The 22,368-nt window shown below is 40.9% G+C and overlaps 1 protein-coding gene across 1 annotated transcript; it reads left to right on the forward strand.

Annotated features, from left to right (window-relative positions):
* Nucleotides 1–1,980: 1,980 nt before the first annotated feature.
* gad2 (glutamate decarboxylase 2) lies at nt 1,981–14,610 on the forward strand (the record flags this gene model as incomplete). The annotated part of the gene is made up of 16 exons (XM_083935738.1): nt 1,981–2,056; nt 2,313–2,375; nt 2,503–2,646; nt 3,377–3,610; nt 4,874–4,964; nt 5,774–5,886; nt 6,430–6,545; nt 6,906–6,985; nt 7,948–8,002; nt 8,167–8,283; nt 9,332–9,396; nt 9,505–9,583; nt 9,667–9,816; nt 11,003–11,110; nt 12,585–12,674; nt 14,437–14,610. 16 exons carry the CDS (start codon nt 1,981–1,983, stop codon nt 14,608–14,610), a joined length of 1,755 nt encoding a protein of 584 aa, XP_083791864.1.
* Between the last annotated feature and the right edge of the window lie 7,758 nt (nt 14,611–22,368).

Raw genomic sequence — 22,368 nt, forward strand, 5'->3', positions numbered from 1 at the left:
TTCCTAACACAATGACTCATTTCATTTGAACACACTGCAGATTTGTCAGGGTTAAAAAAAGAAGTGAGGAGTTGCATCTGTGTCATGATTATCAAAGCAGCCCTGCACACTCCTCTCTTGTAGTTTTTTCATATTGGCTGGAGCATTTCTTTGATAGAGCCAACCTCTGACCTTTATCTGACATTTTAGAGGAGAAAAGCCCCACAGGGAGTGTTAGTGAATCCCCAACGACATGCTGACTGCACATACTGGCACAAAAAAATACATTCAGCCCAAAAGATTAGACAAAACACAGAAACTGGGATCAACTCAGTGGTTGGGTGATAGGAACATAGAAAAAGAAGAAACAATATTGCTGTTTCTATTTTTAAAAAAAAGAAGAAAAATAGCAATAGAAACATAACTTTAAAGCTTTAAAGATAAAAATCTCAAATTAAAACAACCCAAAATAAACCAAGGCCTCTCTGGACTTGTGATCCCATGTTACAGTAATATCATGGCTTTTGCCAATGGGTGCAGTTCATTTTTAATGAGTCTTTTGTGGCATTAAACTGTTGTTGGCTATTGCATTCATAAATCATAACAGATGTGGCTCGTGCTAGCTCTGACGCCTGCAGGCTCTGCTTGCTCTCATTCATGTTTAAACCACAACAGATCGTGCAGAAGGTGACGTCAGATGGTAGATTGTAGCAGATCATGTGTTGTTCTATTTCTCTATTTTCATTTTAGTTACCTCATCATTATCTCAAATCCACAAACCTATGTCCAACCTTATTATTATTTTTATTTATTTATTTTGATCTTTTATTGTGGAAAAATGGATATCTCGATGCTTTAGGGAAATAAAAGTCCTGGATGATAATATGTGCAACAAAAAAATATATTAAAGGGAATCATGGTTCTCCCTGAAACAGCTGCAGTCAGTAAACACGTAAGAGTAATAGATACTGCCCTACACACCCTTACTTCAAAACCATCAGTGACATGAGTTCTGCACAGTGTTGGGCCTGGACGGGTGGAGGTTAGGATTGATTTGGATAGAAATGATACCACGAGAAACAATAATGTATCATATATGTGCCAAATATTTATTTATTGGGACTGTAAACACACTTTAAATCCATTTTTACTGATTAATTATTTTAGCTACTGCACTTTGGCTTTATAGGTCAGAATACTTTTGGAGTAACGTTCCCCAACACTGACCGGGGAGAGGAGGAGACCCAAGCGCGCACTTTCCCTTGGACTTGAACGCGTCTCCTCGCCGCCCCGCTGCTCCTCTCACCGGAGGCGCGCAATTAGAGCAGCCGGTCTCCAAGAAATAGGTCTGCAACCGACGGGCAGATGGATTAGCTGGTATTCACTTACTGTCTGTATGGAGGGGAAGTTCAGCGGGCAGGGGGACAAAGAATGTCGGGGATGTATGGAGTCACGACGCACGACGCAGCGCAGTTCGTCATGACCTGAAGTGAATCACGATGGGATTTCTTTCGTGACGTGGAATTTAGGTTAGATGCAATTAGACATGGCTTGTGTGTGCCGCATATTTACCAGCAGCTGCGGCGCATAGCTGACTTTTCATCCGCTTATTTTTAGATTTTATTTTTTTTATCACACATCCAAAGAAAGCAGACATTTGACCGCAGATTTCTTTTTTTTCGAACTCTTGCACTATTTTCTATGAAGTGAAGAGAGCGTGTTTGCGCCGGTGAGGTCAAGTGTTTGCGGATTTTTCCGTGCACCTGTGGACGCGCCGTGGTGTGGACGCCTTTTTTTGTGTGTTTTCGTTTTTATTTTTAGGAGCTTTTTCCTGCAGCATAAAGCGTGTGACTCTGGATGCACGGCTGGGTGTGCAGCAGTCGGAGAGGTCTGCTCGGATTCAGCACCACGCCAGCTTTGAACAGCTCCGGGTCGTCGCGTGTGGAGTGGATGGGCTCTGTCGGTCTCCGTGTCTCCAGCAGCTCCTAACTACCGGCAGCAATGGCATCGCAGGGATTCTGGTCTCTTGGTGGAGATAATGCGGGGGGCAACACCGGGAGTCAGAGCCCCAGTACGCGTGAGTGGCTTTTTTTGTCTCCAAACCCCCTCTTGATGGAGCGGGCGCAGCTCTAATCCCAGCGCATTGTCTGAAGCCGGTGCGCTGCATTAGGTGTTACTTCCATCCAAACAGGCCTGCTCTCTACCCACCACCTTTCTTTGAATTTCGTCCTTAATTCTTAACATGCATGCGTTTTTGTGCTTCTATCTGAAAGTTGGAGTCTGAGCCTGGAGCCCGATCATCCTGTATTTGATTTATCCCTTCTCTCTTCCAGCCAGGGCTTGGTGCCAAGCGGCGGCCCAGAAATTATCCGGAGGAATTGGATCGAAATTATGTGGTATGTTGGTTCACAGCGGAGGGAGTGTAGGGGGGGCGTTATCTCCATCTCCATCATTATATTAACGGCCCCGGCCTTGTCGACAGGCTAATAGAAATATGTCAATGCTGTTTTGTGGTGTCCAAAGCGCTGCTGAATGTCGGGGAAGTGGAGAAAGCTGCCGAGGCGGCCGCCAAGCAGCCGGAGACGGAGGCTGCTGGCACCTGCGGCTGCAACAAATCCTGCAACTGCACAAAAGCTGCCGTGGTCTTCTCCGACCTCTATTCAACAGGTACAAAACGCATGCTGCAAACTGGGTATTAAACACTGCAGGGCCCCTGATGTGTCTCATTGAGTCACAGCTTGGCCTAACTTTAGATGATCGTGGTTTATTTAGCGTAGAAATGCCTCACAAGTCTTTTTTTTTTATAATAAATGTAGCCTAGTCATTGTTTTTATTTTCAAAGAATAAAATGAAAAACAACCATCAATATATAAATAATAATTTTACCAATCGAAAACTTTCGGCAATAACTGTCATTTAAATGCTATTTTTAAGGGGTGATGTGCTTTTTTTCTTTGTTCCCACCGTCAATAAAACACACACACCTGAAAAATAGAATGGAAATAAATGACAGGACATATGCGTATTTGGATGAAATAAATCATTATCTGTATGTGAACATGTGGGTTTAATATCTGCAATAGTGAGTGAGTTATAGTGCACATATTTGCAGGTTCTCGGAGAGGTCACCTTCAGCACAATCTCTTGTTTTGAGGTGTTGAACGTCGCAGAAACTTCCAAAACGAGCCTCAATTTTCAGTACAAATGCTACTAAATGTGTGTTTTGTTCTCATTTGAGCAGTAGGCCTGCAGTATAGTCTAACGGCAAATAAGACCTCCATGTGCATGTTAAATTAGCATGAAAACAGGTGTGCAGGAGGCTCCTGTGCGCAGAAAGAGACATGACAAAATGTCCCCCCTGCTGCTGCCTTTATTATCATTCTTTTATTATTTACAGACCTGCTACCTGCTATGGACGGGGACGCCAAAACCATGACCTTCCTGCAGGAAGTTGTGGATATTTTACTGGCCTACATCGTGGAGTCTTTCGACCGGGAAACGAAAGTTATTGATTTCCATTATCCAAACGAGCTGCTTCAGATGAACAACTGGGAGCTGCAGGGCGAGCCGGCCAGCCTGGATGATATCTTGATCAGCTGCCGCGCTACTCTCAAATACGCCATCAAAACAGGTCAGGCCCGGGTCTCAATGTCGGGTTCATGCTTCCATAAATAGCCTGCTTTATTTCTGACTTTTCAAGTAATATAAAAGAGTTTGAGTTCGGCACGTTAGGATGCAGTCCTGCGCTTTGCAGCCGCATCATTTACATATGTGCAGGCCTGGAGTCTGGCCTGCTGCTTGTCTTTGTGAAATATGTCTCAATCTATAAAAACATTTATTATCTGAAATAGCAGACAACATTTAAAGATAATAAGAACCATAAATAAGCCCTAAATTATAACGGAACAATGAGATGCACAACGTGATCAAATCTTCCAGAAAATCATTTTAAGTCGTGTAATCAAATAAAACAAAGAACAGAAATAAAGCTGTTAAAAAACATGTTTTAAAAAAAATAAATGATCAACCTGGAAGTCGTCCTCCTCCTCCTCCTCCTCCTCCTCCTCCTGCAGCCACCAGACCGATAAATGCAGTGACGCAGTAAATCTGGATCCCACTGTAGGAGATAATAGGCTAATAACCAGGCATCATGGGCCAAGTCCATTATTCTCTCCTCACTGACACACGAACACAGAAAATGTTGAGCACAGATTTCATCCCCCAAAAACAAACACACACATGTATTTTTACCCATTTATTGGAAACACTTTACCTTTACCTCATCTTAACAGATATAAGGATAGTTAAATGTTTTTTATAACAGTATTTATGAACAATTATAACTTCTCCTATAAAGACACATTATACACATATGATTCATTATCTTTCTGCACTTATTGGTGCACACATGAGGAGACTTAAAACTGTTTATTATAGTAAATGTTTGTATACTGAGTTTAAATGTTAAATTGGACGTGATAAATTGTATGTTTCTAATATAAAATAAGGGAAATATCGAGACTAACTTAGATATTAATCATGAATCAGACATTTACAACATCTTGTTTATGATTTTTGTATTTTATGTTTGTGTTTACGCATTTGAAATCTCTGTGTATGTGGAAACGTGTGTGTTTATACCCTCTAAATTCCTACATTACCCATGCAACACCAGGTGCTTCCATTCATTCTCAGGATGACACAGAACACTGCAGCTGCATCTCTAACCTGCAATTAAAGTGTCGAGAAGATGACAGCTTCTGTGGCTTTTTTTTCTTGCACAAACTCAGCACAATCACACATAAAAAGCATATTTCAATTTTTCCTGACACCAGATAAAAATGTTCAAATTGTAGCCATCTCACACCCTCCCTTTCTCTCGTCTTCCCTTCAGCACACCCCAGGTACTTCAATCAGCTCTCCACAGGCTTAGACATGGTCGGGCTGGCAGCTGACTGGCTAACATCCACTGCCAACACCAATATGTAAGTATGTGGCCCCCGTGCTTCATCACGATTTAAAACGCTGATAATGATAATGACAATGAATTCCATTTCCGGTCCATTCGTATGCCGTCTGCACGGGCTGATAGCAGCTTCTTTTTTTCACTCAATCATTGCAAATGAAAAGGGTGAAATGAAAGGCAGACCTCCCTCCTCACTCCCCCGCTGCACCCCTCCCACCCTCCCACCCTCTGCCTTTTATCCCTCCCCCTCCCCTCCAATCTCCATGGGGATTCAAAGGGGGAGAAAATTAGCCCTGAAATTAAATTCAGACTAATCTGAAGCTAATTTTAGGCGTGTGTTTTCGGGGGGGGATAAACTCTACAATAGGCGGCCTTGGCAACTGTGAGGCGCTGCGGAATAAGCCCGCTGTTGACACGGGGGATTTAAAAATGACTGCAGCTAAAACACCATTTATTAGTAGAAAAATATATCAGTAGGCACACAGTGGAAATGTACTTTTTAGTGCAGCAGGGATCATGAAAATGGGAGACTTTTGAGAGCATGTGTAGGTCTGACATGTGGCCTGCGATGTGGTGCTGATTGTTCAAAAGCATCAGTTAAAATCTGAAGGTGAAGCCTGTAAAATCAACAATAATTCTAAATGTTTGGTACATAAAGTTTTCTTTAACCTTCAAGAATTGAAAGGATTTTTTGTCTTTTTCAACTCTTAACATGTCCAGAAACACACAAACTGCAGAGGGGGGAAACATGTATGGCTATTTTTGGGGGATGAGTCATGGCACATTTTGTGTAACCAGCAGCATGTGATGTCCCCTTGTGTAACGCAGGTTCACCTATGAGGTGGCTCCGGTCTTTGTGCTGCTGGAATACGTCACTCTGAAGAAGATGAGGGAAATCATTGGCTGGCAGGATGGGCGAGGAGATGGCATTTTCTCTCCTGGTATGTATCCCACCACCCCCTCGGTTTCACTGAAAATGGAACCGCCTGTGTGTGTGTGTGTGTGTGTGTGTGTGTGTGTGTGTGTGTGTGTGTGTGTGTGTGTGTGTGTGTGTGTGTGTGTGTGTGTGTGTGTGTGTGTGTGTGTGCGCGTGCGCTGCAATGTGTCAATTTGCATTTTGATGATATAAATGGAACTCGTTTCAAAGCCAATTAGCATAAAATAATGTTTCCAACTCAAGCCCCCACCTCATCACCCTCCCGTCTTTAATTTTTCACGTGCATTTCTGTGTGACGCGTGATGAGGAGCAATCACTGGAGAATTTGATGACAGAGACGTGTGATTGGCTCCCACATTTTTGGACACTTTGATGCTGTGACGTCCCCTCGATGCTGTAAATAAACCATTTTTGTTCTTGCTGTCGTTTGATTATTTCAAACGTGCGCAGACATTTTTTAAACTGGGCATCATCCCCATGAGAGTATGCCTGTTAAGGATGTGACACTGACTGGCTGTAAATCACTGAGCCCCTGTCCGTCCTCTAGGTGGTGCTATTTCTAACATGTACGCCATGCTGCTGGCTCGCTTCAAGATGTTCCCTGAAGTGAAGGAGAAAGGAATGTCATCCGTTCCCAGACTGGTGGCCTTCACATCAGAACATGTAGGCATTTATGTTTTTGATTCATTCATCAATATACCGATCAGTATTTTCTGAAATGAAAAATCAAATGTCTTTCCGCTTTGGTGCAAGAATAACTTCAAATAGTTTGGCACACAAGCAGTGTTTTTAAGGTGTGTCAGACGCAGGAGGACACAAGGTTATCGGTGTGGCCTTCACTTTATGTGGCGCCTCCTTCAAGGACATTTGAAGGAGGCGCACAAGAAGTTGAACGAAAACATCGTCAAATAAATAACACACAAACCTTTCAACGTCGAAGCAGTTCGCCACATTTTATTATTGATTTCCTCCCCTTCCTGTAACCTGGTGTGCAGATAGTTAAACATATTTGTTCTCTTTCAGAGCCATTTTTCAATCAAAAAAGGTGCGGCTGCCCTCGGCATTGGGACAGAGAGTGTGATCTGCATCAAAGTAGATCAAAGGTAAAGGGGACTTCTTATTTCAGCAGTGCAACTTTTACTTGCATTTCCATTTTCTGCTACTTTACACTTTTCCACTACAACAATCTAGAGGGGAATGTTTTACTAAAGACACTCGATGAGCTTCTAAAATATTAAAGCTCAAACTAAGGCTTTCCAAACTTTTGGGCTTGTGACCCCTGATGAAAAAAGAGTGTCTTGTTGGGTTCTTTGTCAACTTTCAGCCGTCTTTCTTCTCAGTTGGTTTAATTGTAAAGGTCCCATATTGTATAAAGTAAGATCTCCATGTCTTTTTGTGGGTTATAAATACTGTTAAAGTATCAAAATACTAAATCCACAGAGAAATGCACACTATTCAGAAACTGTAACTTTAAATGAGCCGTCAGGACTTCTGTACAGTTGTGATGTCACAACTCTACTATGTAGAGGTAGAAAGTGCAGCTACAGTGATGTTGCAGTCATTCCCCAGCTGCAATGACGGTGCAGAGACAATGAGAATGCAGATAAGGAAGACTCTGAAAAGCTGACCAATCAGAGCAGACTGGGCTTTTTCAGGAGGGGGTCTTAAAGAGACAGGCGCTAAAACAGAGTGTTTCAGACAGAGGGTCAATACTGGTAATTCAGACAGAACATTACAGTTAACAGTTTGTTTCCCAAAAATAATTTGTAAAGGAGAACTTATTTTCCTTCCTTTGTATGGGCCCTGGCCTCTAGCTACTGGACCAAACTACCTACAGTAATTATATATACCGCAGTTCAAACTAGCTCCACCTTGAGCAGATACAGCTGTAAAATCCTTCTAACACCTTGAACTACATTTTCCTGATAAGACTTTAGTCTGACTTTTACTTGCAATGGAGTATTTTTCAATTGTTGTATGAATATGTCACATAAGTAAATGATCTGAATGCTTCTTCCACCTCTGATGAAGTCACACATTCAAAAGCTTGTTTTTCCTTCTGCAGTGGTAAAATGATCCCAGCCGACCTTGAGAGGAGAATACTGGAGGCGAAGCAGAAGGTGCCGCGATACACATTAATATGGCAGCTATAAATTCTGCAGATATTGCTTCACACATGCCTCATTTTCTGATAGTCAGTCAACTGAAACCGCAGTGTTGATGAAAACACATTGTCGTCGTTGCTGCTTTTATTCACAGTGTCTTTTTCTCTGTGCCTTTGCAGGGTTTCGTTCCTTTCTTTGTGAGCGCGACTGCCGGAACAACAGTGTACGGAGCCTTCGACCCCCTCATCGCCATTTCTGACATCTGCAAAAAGTACAACGTCTGGATGCACGTGGACGTGAGTAAAAGAAATCCACTTTTTCTACGGAACCTGCATAAACGTCTCCCGTTGCCTTGTTAAAAGTCTCAAACGTCCACGATGCACAGTATGTCTCCACAGTAGGGATTTTACCGAGCTCACCAGTGAGTTTGACAAATCTATTATGTCTGTCTCGCCTCTAACTGCTCGCGGTTGACCCAGATAGAAGCCGGCCATATCCTATCTAACACTGGGGATTAGAAAAACTGGAACAGAGGCTGTAAATCATCTCCTCCCCTGACTTTGCCATCATGGGCCCTCTCACTGAAGGAACTCTATCTATTAATGAAGGTGATTTAGTCCTGACAGGGGGACACCTCTATTAAGAGACATAAATGGCCGTATCTATCATTCCTCAACTGGCTGAGATGGAAAAGAAAAACACACACACATCCTGCTTTGTGGTGTTGTTGCGCCTGCTGCTTTTGTCAGGGTATTTTGTAGTCGCAGCTCCTTGTGAAATGTGTGTTTGACGGTTTTCTTAGTTAAAAGCAAATGAGTGACATCAAGAGACACTTGCAAAAACATCCACACAAGCCTCTGACATTTAGCCCTTTTTGAAAGCTGACAACGGTTTTACAATGTGTTCGAGTAAAGAATTAGACTATCATGCAGGGAGGGATAATTATTCTCATTATCCTGCCAATTATTTCTCAAATTATTGTTTGGAATATAGAGTGTCAGGAAATAGTGACAAACGTTGCTGCGAGCTAATCAGCTGAAGGAGGGACCTTTGGGGCATTGAGATCATCAGATATAATGTTTGCAAGTTGAGAGAAAGTTTCATTGCAGGTTCATGGCGGTATTTTTGGATTATAAATTGGCTGAGGTGCTTTATAAATTATGGGAAAGTATCAAATTTCTCAGAATTCTCAATCCACAGAGAAATGCGCAGGTCGTATTCAGAAACTGTACCTTTAAACGAGCAGTCAGGACTTGAGTCCAGAGTGTCCCTTTAATAAAAGCTTGACCTTGAGGTTGTATGTACAGTGTCACATGTATGATGATCATGTGTCTGTGTTGTCAGGGTGCGTGGGGAGGAAGTCTCCTCATGTCCCGCAGACACAGGTGGAAGCTGGACGGAGTTGAGAGGCAAGTTAACTGTTTTGTTTTTGTTTTTCTTGGGGGGGGGGGGGGGTGAACAGAAGCTACAGAGTATTTGAAGTGACGATGTGCAATGGTGGTTTCTGTTAACTGCAGGGCCAATTCAGTAACATGGAACCCACACAAGATGATGTCCGTCCCCCTGCAGTGTTCGGCCCTGCTGGTCAGAGAGGAGGTGAGCCTCATCGTCACTTACGTACACGTGAATATCGGTTTAGTTTGTTTTTTCTTGTTGTAATCCTGGGAGCAATTTCACAGGGTCTGATGCAGAACTGCAACCAGATGCACGCCTGCTACCTGTTCCAGCAGGACAAACAGTACGACCTCTCCTACGACACTGGGGACAAAGCGCTGCAGTGCGGACGCCACGTGGACATCTTCAAGCTGTGGCTCATGTGGAGAGCAAAGGTAACAGGGACACCTGCTCTCTGGCTCCTATTTTACTGATTTTGTGGACATCCATAATGTTGTACTCCATAAAAATTGAGATACATGCATTCTAGTGGCCTTTTTGGCAGTCAGATTTAAATGCAGACGAGCCTCCATCTTGTCACGTTCACGGTCACTATGTGTGTTATTTTTTATTCATTGCTCTTTTGTAAACTTTATTGACACACATTCACCTCTCTACCTTCAGTCCGTCCGTCCCTAGTGTACCCCTCTTAAATACACACACACACACACACACACACACATGTTCCTATTACACTTCTGCCCTCACTACAAGCCTGACTCAAGTTGGAAGGTCCTGATTACAAGTGAATGCAGCAAAAGTGTCACTAACATAGCGGCTTATTTACATCTAGCCTGGGAATGTTGCCACAGACACCGATATTATAACACTCGGCAAAAAGGCAACAAGGTCTTTCATTAGTGGGTCATGTGATCAATCACCATTGTTTTAACTCACGTTTTGATAGACAGGAACTTAAAAGACAATTAAATAGATGAAAATCTTACGGAATACGACTTTAAGTTATGCTTTGGGTCAGTGTGCGATGTCTCTACATAAATATTAACTGATTAATATTTTTTTTCATAAACATAAACAATTTAAACCAGACTTTTTTCAGCAGTTCAAAGGAACAAACATGGAAAACTGGATATAATTTAGTAGTAGTGTAAAAGTTCAACAAAGGTGTATAATCTTTTTCACAATAAAATGTCTTTAAAAAATGACAAGACCTGTCTTATATATTTAGTTGAGCTGTGTTCTCACATTATCCCAAATGTTTCCAACAACATCTGGAAAACTCCCATGATCTCATGCTCCTTCACGACGTCACCAAACTTTGCCTTTTGCTTTTGTTTTGACTGACAAACCCCTGGCACCAGTAAATGCGAATGCAAAGATTTACCTTTCATTTTCATTGGAGTCAAGCCCTTATTTTGTCTTCTATTCAAGTCCTGGATATTTAAGCTCTAACAGATGTTCTTAAACGTCTTTAGATTTAGCTTTTTTCCTTATTTTTCTAACATTATATATGTTTTGCAGATGTATAAGTGTCTCCTTGTTTGCACAGTCGCCCGAATAACTTCAGTTTTACAATAATCACGTAATATTCATGAGCCTAAATAATCTTTTCTTTGACAGGGCACCATCGGGTTTGAGGCTCAGATTGACAAGTGTTTGGAGCTTTCCGAGTACCTCTACAACAAGATCAAAGACAGAGAAGGATACGAGATGGTCTTTGATGGGAAAGTATGTCACGCATTTAACTTTTCACTCTCCGCAACGATTATTCACCTGCACAATCAGAGAAAAGTAGCCAAATTAGTCCATGTTTGCTTCAGCACCATTACGGGTGACTTGATTGACACGCAGCATGCTCCTGCTTTGTGTTGGATGAATGCTATTTTTACCTCCAGCCGACAGTATAATGTGCTGCTATTATGTTTAGTGAATAGCACAACGGCCTGTAATTGCTCATATGCATATGAATAGCACGACATCTGAAATATCCTTCACGACAGACCAAACATATGCGTGTGGTTATTAGGCTAAAAAAACTCTTATATAAAAGGAGTGCTTGGACAACCGGAGTCATTTATAGTAAAAGCTCTTTAATGTTTCAAGGCTTATTGTTTTCCTGCTGAGCCACAAAAGGCTAAGAGCATTGTAACCCAGAGGGAGGTGGGAGGAAGCCAAGTCCTCTGGGCATCGACCCAGGTGTTAACTAGTCTGTAACTCCCATTGAGCCGTTACATCAATCTATTGAATATACTACAGCCGAACCAGGCCGGCCAGTATAAATGAGGCTGCTGTGCATGGCTACTCAGCTCTTGGTAATGACTGCTGCAGGCCGGCGGGCTGGCGGCTCCAGCAGGGCTTCAGATGCCAAAAAATAAAGCTGTGTGTGTTTGAGGACTTTCAAACATATAGAGGGTATCTGAAGAGGAGGCAGCTACCTGTCTGATGCTGGGAACACCTAATGAATTTCCTCTTTAAACTGTGGAGAGACACTTTCAGACACACTCTACTCCGGCTCGGAGAAATGGACAAGCTACAGTTACTTTCAGCACTTCTTTTGTGTGTCTGTAGGATTTCAGGACAGGATGTGTGTGTGTGTGTGTGCGCGCTACATATCTATATGTCTATATTTGCAGGTGCAGTTTGTGTATAATAATACGTGTTTTCTCAGTGCGGTTTGATGCAATCTGATACAGTTCTCAACATTTTGTCTTCCATAAAATAAGCAAATCCTATAAAAGTGGCACTGCTGCTTACGAGAGATATATTTCATAGAAGACCAGGGAATCATACGTTTTTTGGTTACTTTACATTGGAGAAGGGAATAAGATGGAAGACAAACGTCTAATTTCAGAATTCCTTGACATTGTGTTTATTACGCTGTGCAAAATTAGCCGCAAAGAGGTTAGCCGCAAAGCTTCATTTAACCGATTTTCGACCGGCTCATGGTGCATTTTGACCAGACCACGGGTCTGCGTATTGATGTAGGTGCATCTTTAACATTAAAACCAGTTTCCAATTCGTATTATTGAATCTTTACACTGGGGACCTCAAGTAATTTCTAACAATTGTGGTCGTCTGTGATCTGATGATTCAAAAGAATCACATCATCATGAAACAATGAATGTGTGTAATACCGAACCACTCCTCAGCCCTAAGTGTTCATGTTTCGCCTCATCTCTTGTCGACTCTTTTGTTCCCACAGCCTCAGCACACCAACGTCTGCTTCTGGTACCTCCCTCCCGGGATCCGCTACATGGAGGACAAAGAGGAGAGAAAGAAACACTTGCACAAGGTGGGTGAGCAGAGATAAGAAGCCTGACTGCTATATCTACCAAAAACACATTTCACTGCACCTTTTCTTTGCTCTACAGGCCTGTCATTCCAATCCAGCGTGACCATCTCATGTCCTCCTCATTAGAGACAACATAAGCACTTATACCTAAAAAAGTTCTTTGCCATGCCCATGAGATACACTTAGTAAATGTAACAGTCTCACTGATGGAGGAAGGGTAACACGGGCCCGTCTTGGAGTGAGTGAGGTTATTCGGTTAGCCAGAGCGGTGGCCATTTGGCTTCTCCCACAGAAGCAGAGGCCTATTAATTGACAATTAGGACACGCAGACGGTGTACGTGCCATCCATACAAAGAGCTCTCTGCTTCCACCGTAAATCGTTTGTCAAATGGAGAGATTTCCTTTCGCTTTTTTCCAAAGTTTGATTGAAAGAAAGAAAAAACCCTGCCGTGGATACGCCTCACAGAAACCAAGTGTTTGGACAGCTCGCTCTTTTCCACAGACTCTGTTACTTAAGATTGAGGGGTGATGTAATGTTGTGGAAAACGGTTCAATCTTGAAGGAGATTTCCTCAATTTCTACTAATGACTCCTCCTAAAGGATAACTGGAACGTTGTCAAAAGACAGAAGTCTGCAGCTGCTGATTATTTTACAGAAAGGGGACACCTGCAAGAGATTTAGAAAGAAGGAATGACTTGATTGTGTGAGAGAACTACAACACTGCAGCCTTTAAATACTGTAAGAAGAAGTCAAAATCATCTGATCCACCTTATTTTGCTGAAGATCCAAGGAAGTCGAGTGTGATCTCTTGAGATCTACAAGACGTTTTGAAGTGTCTCATTAGGGCGCTTCATCCTAACACTTCAAAGTGATGCCTGTGGGTTTTGTTTCGATGACAAAAACGTTAATGTTAGCTAGGATAATGCTACACTAACAAATGCAGGGTGGCCGGTGGCACGGTGGTTAGAGCAGTCGCCCCATGTAAGGAGGCTGAAGGTTCAACTCCGACCTGCGGGCCTTTGCTGCATGTCTCCCCCTCTCTCTCGCCTCATTTCATGTCTGTCCTAGGCTTGAAAAACTGCCAAAAAAATAATCTTTAAAAAAAAAAGAGCTAACAAACGCGTACTGTATGCTCCCACAACAGGAGTGACAGTGACGACACAGACGCTTTTTCAAGTCGCAAGTTCAGATGTTTCTAACTAGACCCCTCGAGCGACAGCACAAAAAAGGGACTCCTTATTCCAAACTTGTTCCTTATAGGGAACAATTGAAAAAAAATGTTTTTACGCTTGTGTTTTTTACCTTAGCTGAAAAAGAGTTGATGCACTCAATGTATTTGAATATGTATATATATATATATATATATATATATATATATATATATATATTTATATATATATATATATATAAATATATATATATATATATATATATATATATATATATATATATATATATATATATTTAAATAAGCTCGGAAAGTTTGAAAAAACAACTTTAAATGCTTCAAGAGTGCTTGAATTCGACTTCACAAGCACAAGTTTCTAAGCATTTGAAGTTCTCAAACTCTCTCACCACTTGTTTTGCACTGAAAAACTTGACCCTACAAGCTCATTTCATCAGAGATCTAAATTGTTGTTTGCTTGCTATGCAGCCGACAGACACAATCACCTACTCAAATGATCCAAAATAATGGGCTGACGACATTTTCTGGAGTTTATACGGTGTGATTTCTCTCCTCTGTATTCACCGTATCTCTCAGGTGGCTCCAGTGATAAAGGCCAGGATGATGGAGTACGGGACAACCATGGTCAGCTACCAACCACAAGGAGACAAGGTCAACTTTTTCCGTATGGTGATCTCAAATCCCGCCGCGACCTTCGAGGACATCGACTTTCTTATCGAGGAGATTGAGCGACTCGGCCAGGATCTATAAGACTCATCTCACCGAACCCTCCTGTACTTTTCCCCCCTTGACGGATGAATTGTTTGTCGTGAATGTACTGGTAAACTTTTTCTTTTTCTCTCTCTCTCTTTCCTCCAAAGTCGCATATTTAAAAGTATATTTGAGAAAAAAAGATCTACAGATGTATCCATATATTATATATTGTAGCTTTGCCGTGGACTAACTTGGTCCAAAGCTATGTAAAAGTGCTTCTGTCTGCCTTTTCCTGATAGTGTAGTCGATCCCAGAGTAGTGTAAGTGACGTAACTTTATATGTACTCTTTTGTGATATGAAACGCTTGTGCAATAGGTCGATGAGGAAGAGTTTTTTCTTTTGGAATCATTTCTCATTTGCAGAGTATGTTGTCAAGTGCCAAACGTGGTTGTGTTCTACTGTAACTTTACATTTTAAACTTCTGGTTTGAAACAAAAAAGCACTTCACCTTACCTCAGCTTAATCAACTGCCTTTACATCCGCACATACTTCATGGAGCAGTGATTTTGGACAATATCCTCGTGGCTGCTGATGTTTGGCAGCACCAGTCACGTGTTGAATAAGTTTCCCAACCAGAACAGGCCGTCATAGGCATTTAGAAATATGTTCAAAAGAAGGCAATTTCCAATCAAAATGACACAACAGCCATCAATTCAAAGCATTCATGAAGGCGTGTTTGGTTTGAAGCTTATAATACACTTTCTACTCTTCGTACACACACTTCTTTCTTGTGTATTTAAGGTGGTAAGAAGGCTTGTTAATCTCATTTTTGTTTGTTTGTCAACCGCTAAGTGCACATATCAAAATGGGTACTGTTTCCAACCCGGCTGTATATTTAGCTGTGAGTGTGCTTCACATGTTGCACTGATGAGCTAGAACAAGAATGGTCATGAAAGCATTTCAGAGGTTACGTAAAGTTACAATCCTTAAGGACACTGCCAAGGGGCCACTAAAGCGCTGCATGTCTACTGGTCTCAGTAACTTGATTAATTGCAAATTTCTCCAGTTGCAAATCTTGTGGCCAAGACTTTTATTATTTTAATTTATGTTGTGCTCACAGGATGCATATTCTGCGTACGCCGCAGCAGGAAATTTTCCCATGGGTCAATAAACTCCGGTGACACCCATTTCACCGCGAAGGCACCATGGCTGTCCATGTTAACCATAGACTGTATATGATTAGAATGTTAACCAGTTTGGGCTTGGTCAGACCGTGAAGTAGCACAGTTTCTGGTCTACTTTGGCGCAAGTAAAGTTGTCAAGAAAACTGAAAAAAAAATCTGAATTTGCACTTTTGCCTTTTTCGCTTTGACACCAAATCCTTCACCATCTTCCTGTCAGTCCCGTCACGTGTCCACGTGAGCAGATACTTTCACGTGGACACACAAAAATGAACTGAATGTGTGGGGAAAAAGCCGGCTAAATATATTCCTAATAAAGTATTTCATTATATTGACACCAGCTAACACAAATGAGATAAATTGCAGCAAAGTACCAGTTGCACTGGTTGCACGGAGATAACGGGGTGCATATGGATTGCCGTAGAAGGGAAGCTTTTTGGGCCAGTTTAATCTCATGACCTGCAGTACCGACTGTGGTCACTACTCCCACATCCCCTTACAGGTCATCTTTGCTCCTGTCGGCTTTGTAACGCACTTCCTGTTATCACAATGATATTTTAAGGATTCTAACTTTAAAGAACCTCTCATCTTACATCCATAACCAGACTTTTTCAGTGGTGTTTTTGGATGAGCACTTAAAAGAAAGATCGAGGATCTTAACAAAAACTGGGAACGGGGGCAATAATGATGTTTTGTCTGATTATAGGAGCTTCACCAGACTTGCGGCTCCCTGACATTCACTTGCACTAAATCATAAAGGGGGAGGACGAGCATCCCTTAGCATTGCAACTGAGATTTCTTCTTTGTTCATTCACAAGCAATATTCGAGTATGGGTCCAAATAATATCAGAAGAAACGATGAATTCAAGTGTACAATAGTTAAGGATAATCAAGTTTGTTGGTAGTTGGCACAAATGAAGAAACATGCTCCCTGTAGGCAGGTTAGATGATGGATCATGAGCCCTGATTTCAACAAGCAGAGGTTCTGTAGCATTTTCATCAGAACAAGTTAGAAAAGCACAATTTGCTCCACACGGTCGCCCAGTGTACAATCACTTTTGATCATAGACTGTAAATAGTATTTCAAGATGTCCTAAATACATATCTTTATGTATACATAAGTGTATATAAGACGTATAACCAGAGACTATTTGTGAGGTAAAGTTATTCATATTTTCTCTATCGCCAATATAGATTACCTGTATTTTCATCCTGTTTGTCCAAAAAGGCTTTTTCTCCGTGTGTATGTCCGATACTTGACTTGGTTTGTGACTCTTTTAGCTATTTCAAAGAAAACGTGTTTCAGGGACTGGCTTTAAAGAAAGTGACAGATTTCACCTCGAAATACTTGAGTGAGTCTCGCTAAGAGGCTCTGGTGTTTGGGTTTTACATGAATATGCAAAGCCCTTTTGACTCTGAAGCTCCGTGTTTTTTGTGCACAAGTGAATACTTGACGGTATGTGCCAATGTGTACCTTAGTGTGTTTGTAACTGTGTTGCCTTAGTATAAATTTGCCAGTATTGTCTAGTTTTTCCTCCAAAGGGGGAGGTTGTGCACTTTAGAGTAATACACATGACCTAATTAACGTGCAATGTCCAATGGTTGTTTAATAAGTTGATGTTTAAAAAAATGACTCAGAGATGTAACTTAAGCTCTTCGGTCTGAATGTGACATGAATCAAGGGTCTGTTGGAAATTAAAGCATTTTAATATTTTGCAGTTTGTAGATAAAAGTTCTAAATCCCAACAAAGATTAGCGTTGAGTTTAACATCCTTTCATTTTCAAATGTATTAATCCTAATAATGGTCCTAGATGGAACTGGCGTACACACTGTGACACAGACAACATCGGATTTATTATAGCGACAAATGAAACTCAATGTACGGAAGCCCTCAGAGGAAAATAAGATTTTTTTTTTTTATCCGGTGATACATTTTCTGATCTAAATCATTTTCACTCCTGTGTTTATGACTAGAGGACAGGTCAACAAAAACTTTTGGCCAGGATGATTTTAAAATGTATTTTTCCTTCTTTATAATTAGCTATGAGTCTGCGCGCTCAGAATTTTTTTTAAGATTCGTTTTTTAGAGCTTTTTATTTTTTACGTGTTGTCACTATAACAACAAACTACAATCACCATTTTATTTTGCACTTATATGATCACGACAAACAGTTCAATAACCGTTCGGCTCTCATTCTATTACTATGGGTGCCCTCTTGTGGTCGAAATGAATATTACAATTCTTAAATAATAATCACAGGAGAGAAAACTATATAGATCACACGTAGAAAATTGAATTAAATTAAAATCCCCACTTGCCTTTCAGGGCTTCCGTACACTGTGTTGTTCTTGGAAAGTCCGACATTCTCTTCTCTTGCTGCTGCTGCTGCTGCTTCCTTTGCACGTGCATGCGATGCCTTGCCTATCCAGCTTGTTTGATATCTCCTATATATCTATTTCTATATATCTATATATACATATATACAGTATGTGTAGCTCCTGTAATTAGCTTAAATGTCTGATGTATAGCTTTAGCCTGTAGATTAGTGCACTGTCGCTCTAGCCTTTACATGTGATTCTCTGTGTCTTGGGCTTCCTGTAAAAGTCTCTCCGTGCCGCAAGCATGCTAACCTCGCCTATAGCCTTGTATTCCTCGCCACGCTTGATCTGAATATCTCTATCCTCTGTCTTTCTTCTCTTCTGCTTGAAGACTGTCGCAGCTCAGAACGTAGTGTATTATATCTATATATGTAGTCCCTTCAGCATGTCTCTCTGAAAGCTTTTCTCTGCTCTGCACCTGTACAACCTCTTTCTCTCTTTCTCTTCCGCTTCGCCCTCTGGTAGCAGTGTATCCTCGCGCTTTTCCTCTTTACCTCTTTCTCGGCTGCCCCGCTGTCGTCGTGTTTGCGTGAAACGGTGTGTGGACTAGTGTCACAGTGCCATAAAGTCATTGTTTTTGTTTTGAATTTTGTTTCGCCATGGGCCCTTGACTCTATGAGATGTATGAGAAACAGAATCAATAGGATTAAGGCTTGATTGTCCAAAAACTTGTCCAATGCAAGTGTTGTTAGCCTTTAACACAGAAGTTTAGAAAAATATACCCTGATTTCTCACTTACGGGAGGTATTGTTTATTTATGAGAATAATTAAAATCCCTGGTACTCAGAGTGCAGTTCACTATCACTAAATATAGTACGATTTTGAATCATATATTCTGCAAAACTTCTGTGCTAGCTTCTCTCAAACATTCATTTGTACTGAACTATATGTTACTATTGGGAAAATAGAAATAAATATTGTCAAAACAAAGATTATTGGAATGTTCTTCCTGCTTCTTTTCGTCTTTCTCTTTTTCTTTTTTGTGACATTTCCAAAGTTGACTTTGTTGTGCTTTACAAGTGTGGGCTGAAAGCACAGTATTACATGAACAGAAGAGTTTCATTTGTTACATAAACTGGTATGAAAGTACTTGAACGGCAAAGTGGAACGTGAAAAGTGGCTCTTTAACAGCACAGCAAGGTAAGGATGTATCAGCAGATCAAGTACAGCATCGGTCATGTTTATGTCATCTCTTTCTGTCCTCTTAAGTTATAAATGGATGCCAGTCACACAGCAGCGCAGAGAATGTTTGGAATGATTGATAGGCTTCAACTGCAACAATTATTACCCTTTCGTGTCAATAGATTCATTTTTTAGTGTCAGAAATGTTGAAACATTTGGATCAGTGTTTCCCAAAGACCAAGATGACGTCCTAAAATGTCTTGTTTTATCTAATATTCACATTTAAGAAGCTGCAACCAGAGAATTTTGACTTTTTTTTTTCTTTAAAAAAATTACTCCAACGATTAATCGATTATAAAAACTTGTTGGAGATTAATTTAATTGTTGACAACAAATTGATTAATGTTTGCAGTCCTACTTGATAGCAGGAGTTCCCAACACTTGTTATGTGACCAAAGCTAAAGCTGTCATCTTGCTATAAAAAACCTTGAAAAAAATATTGTGCTGCAGTTTTATTTCTTCTGCTTCCCTTGTTTACCCCTCAGATTTATTATGCAACCCCATGGAGGGACCCAACCCCAATGTTTGGAACCACATCTTTAGGTTATGTCCAAGTCAGCCAAACTTTCTTCCAAGTTGTTGTCAGGTACAATTTTCAATAATTCCAACATGAAAAAAGCAAAGGTTAGAGGAACATCTGCACTCAAAAAAATGCACTTTTATAATGCAATAAACTTTCATAACTAGTATCTTAATGAAAAAAGCATGCACAGGTTTATTTATACTGGGGTGAAATACAGGGGAAATAGCAACGTGCTTCACTATTATAACATTATGTTGTTGTACCGTACTATATAGTATGTATAAATCTGCTGATGGTCTTTTGTTATATGTAAATTCTAGCCTCCGTTCCTTTTCAAGAAAATGATCTGTGACCTTGTCGTACCAACTAGGCGTCTTTTCCAGGGACTTGACCAGTGTCCTCTCAATGGCAGCAGAGCTACGCTGCTTAAACGGCCTTTGCCCAGCTGGAGCTGCTGCGCCAGGCTACTGTGAAGTGTGACCGCCTGTGAGTGTGAGTGTGAGTGACGGGGTAGAAGCTCCGCAGCTGCCGCTGCTCGTTGGGGAATTTCATTCTTCCCAACATTGTTTATTTCACTTTCTTTTCTTTTCCTATGTTTCTGTTGTACTGCTGCAACAACAACAACAACAATACACGGTGGCCCTTAGAGTCAAAACACATCAACATTTTAGAAAAAAAATATAATAATTCAGAAAACAAAACAACAAATAGGAAAAAAAAAAACATTTCAGAAAACAAAACAAAAATTCCGAAAACAAATTTAAAAAAAAAGCCCTGATATATCATTGTGTTTTTTGAAATGTTGTGTTTTGACCCTAAGGGAGCACCATATCATAGCATTCAATATAATGGTGCATACACATGCATAGAGAGAGTAACACAGTTGATGTAAATAAAACTAAACATGCATGAGAAAATAGAACTTATAACGCATCCAATATGCCATAAACCAAGTCTACAAAACATAAAAAATAGACCTAATGATGTAACAGTAAAACAGTCTGATGCTTCTTGTAAATAATGAGTTATTTCAGTGAGTATCATCACTGGTAGGTTACTAATGTCTCTCTAGATGGCACTGCTGCCCCATAATTTAGTCCTGATGGAGCCACAGAGTCGACTTGTACTTTGCCTTAAAAATAGTCATGTTCTGCAAATGTGGATTTGGCAAATAAAAAATGATTTACATTCTTGTCTCATTGAGCTGTTATTTTTTACACTTCCCTCTCAATCACTTCTGATTACAACATCAGTTTATGCCAAAACAAAAGACGAAAAGACATCCTGAAGTATGTGAAAGGTTCCCAGATGGTTTGCCTCTTCCACACACACACACACACACACACACACACACACACACACACACACACACACACACACACACACACACACACACACACACACACACACACACACACAGTAGATAAAGAGGGAAGTATCTCCTGGGAATAATAATCGCCATCTCTCTGACAAAGACTCGCCCCACAACCAGACAGGGAATCACCCTATTTGTTTATATGAGTGACATAAAAGCCTTTGTAAGAAAGTTTTAAACGAAACATCTGGGCTACTCTGAATGAATACGTGACATTACAAATATGAGCTGTAATCACTCAGTTTCCACACAGAAGAAGAGGAATCATAGTTCCATGCAGTCACTGATCAATCTCCAACACCTTGATGATGCTTCAGACTTTAATATTGTATCACTGTCATTATTTCTGCATGTAATGTGGTTGACAACCGTACCCACTGTTTTTCCTGTAGAGCTATAACTGTTGATAGTTTGGCTTCTGTTGTACAATGTGTTACAAGTGTTGGCATATATTTTATTTATATGTATTTCCTTCAATAAACAAGTCCTCTTTTGTCTTCTTAGCAGCAAAAAAAGGTGCAATGCGTCATAGTTCCTTCCAAATCTGTGCTCAAAGGCTCTAGATGCTGCCAAGTGTCCCTGACCAAGCCTCCGTCTGTGTTAGGAGATTAGGTTAGGAGTGAGAATGTGTTGTCAATAGTCATAGACTCCAGTTTTAGCCATGCCTTAGTTTTTGTTGAACTGAACATGAATTGGTAGAGCCGATTGAGACGATTGACAGAGACGGAGACGATTGAATGAGCTTTATCAATAGTTTATCACTACCATAGATATGAGGCTACCATACCTCCTAGTTGCCTTAGTAGACCATTATCTATTGTAATCGTAAGCTGGCTCATCCATCAGCGTCGCTCTCAGCTGCTTGACCATGGTGCTGTAAGATGACGTTTTAAAAGACCAAAAATCCCCTTCAAGAAGGATGCACGGGAGTTTGCATCCCATGTGAAACCAAAAGTCAGCGGCTTTTACGTTTTCTTTCTAACACAACGTTCTGTAGTAGTTTAACCAAGACCACAATCTTTTCTTCAACATAATGAGGTAGTTTTGTTGCCCAAACCTAACCAAGTAATGTTTGTTTTGTTTGAATTCACAGCGGACTCCCAGACTGTTAAAACGTGACGTTACCGTATGAATATAACAACGTTCTGAGCTTCCTGGTAGGTGTAGCAGCCA

Source organism: Echiichthys vipera (assembly GCF_963691815.1).
Source record: "Echiichthys vipera genome assembly, chromosome: 21".
NCBI classification, from domain to species: Eukaryota; Metazoa; Chordata; class Actinopteri; order Perciformes; family Trachinidae; genus Echiichthys; species Echiichthys vipera.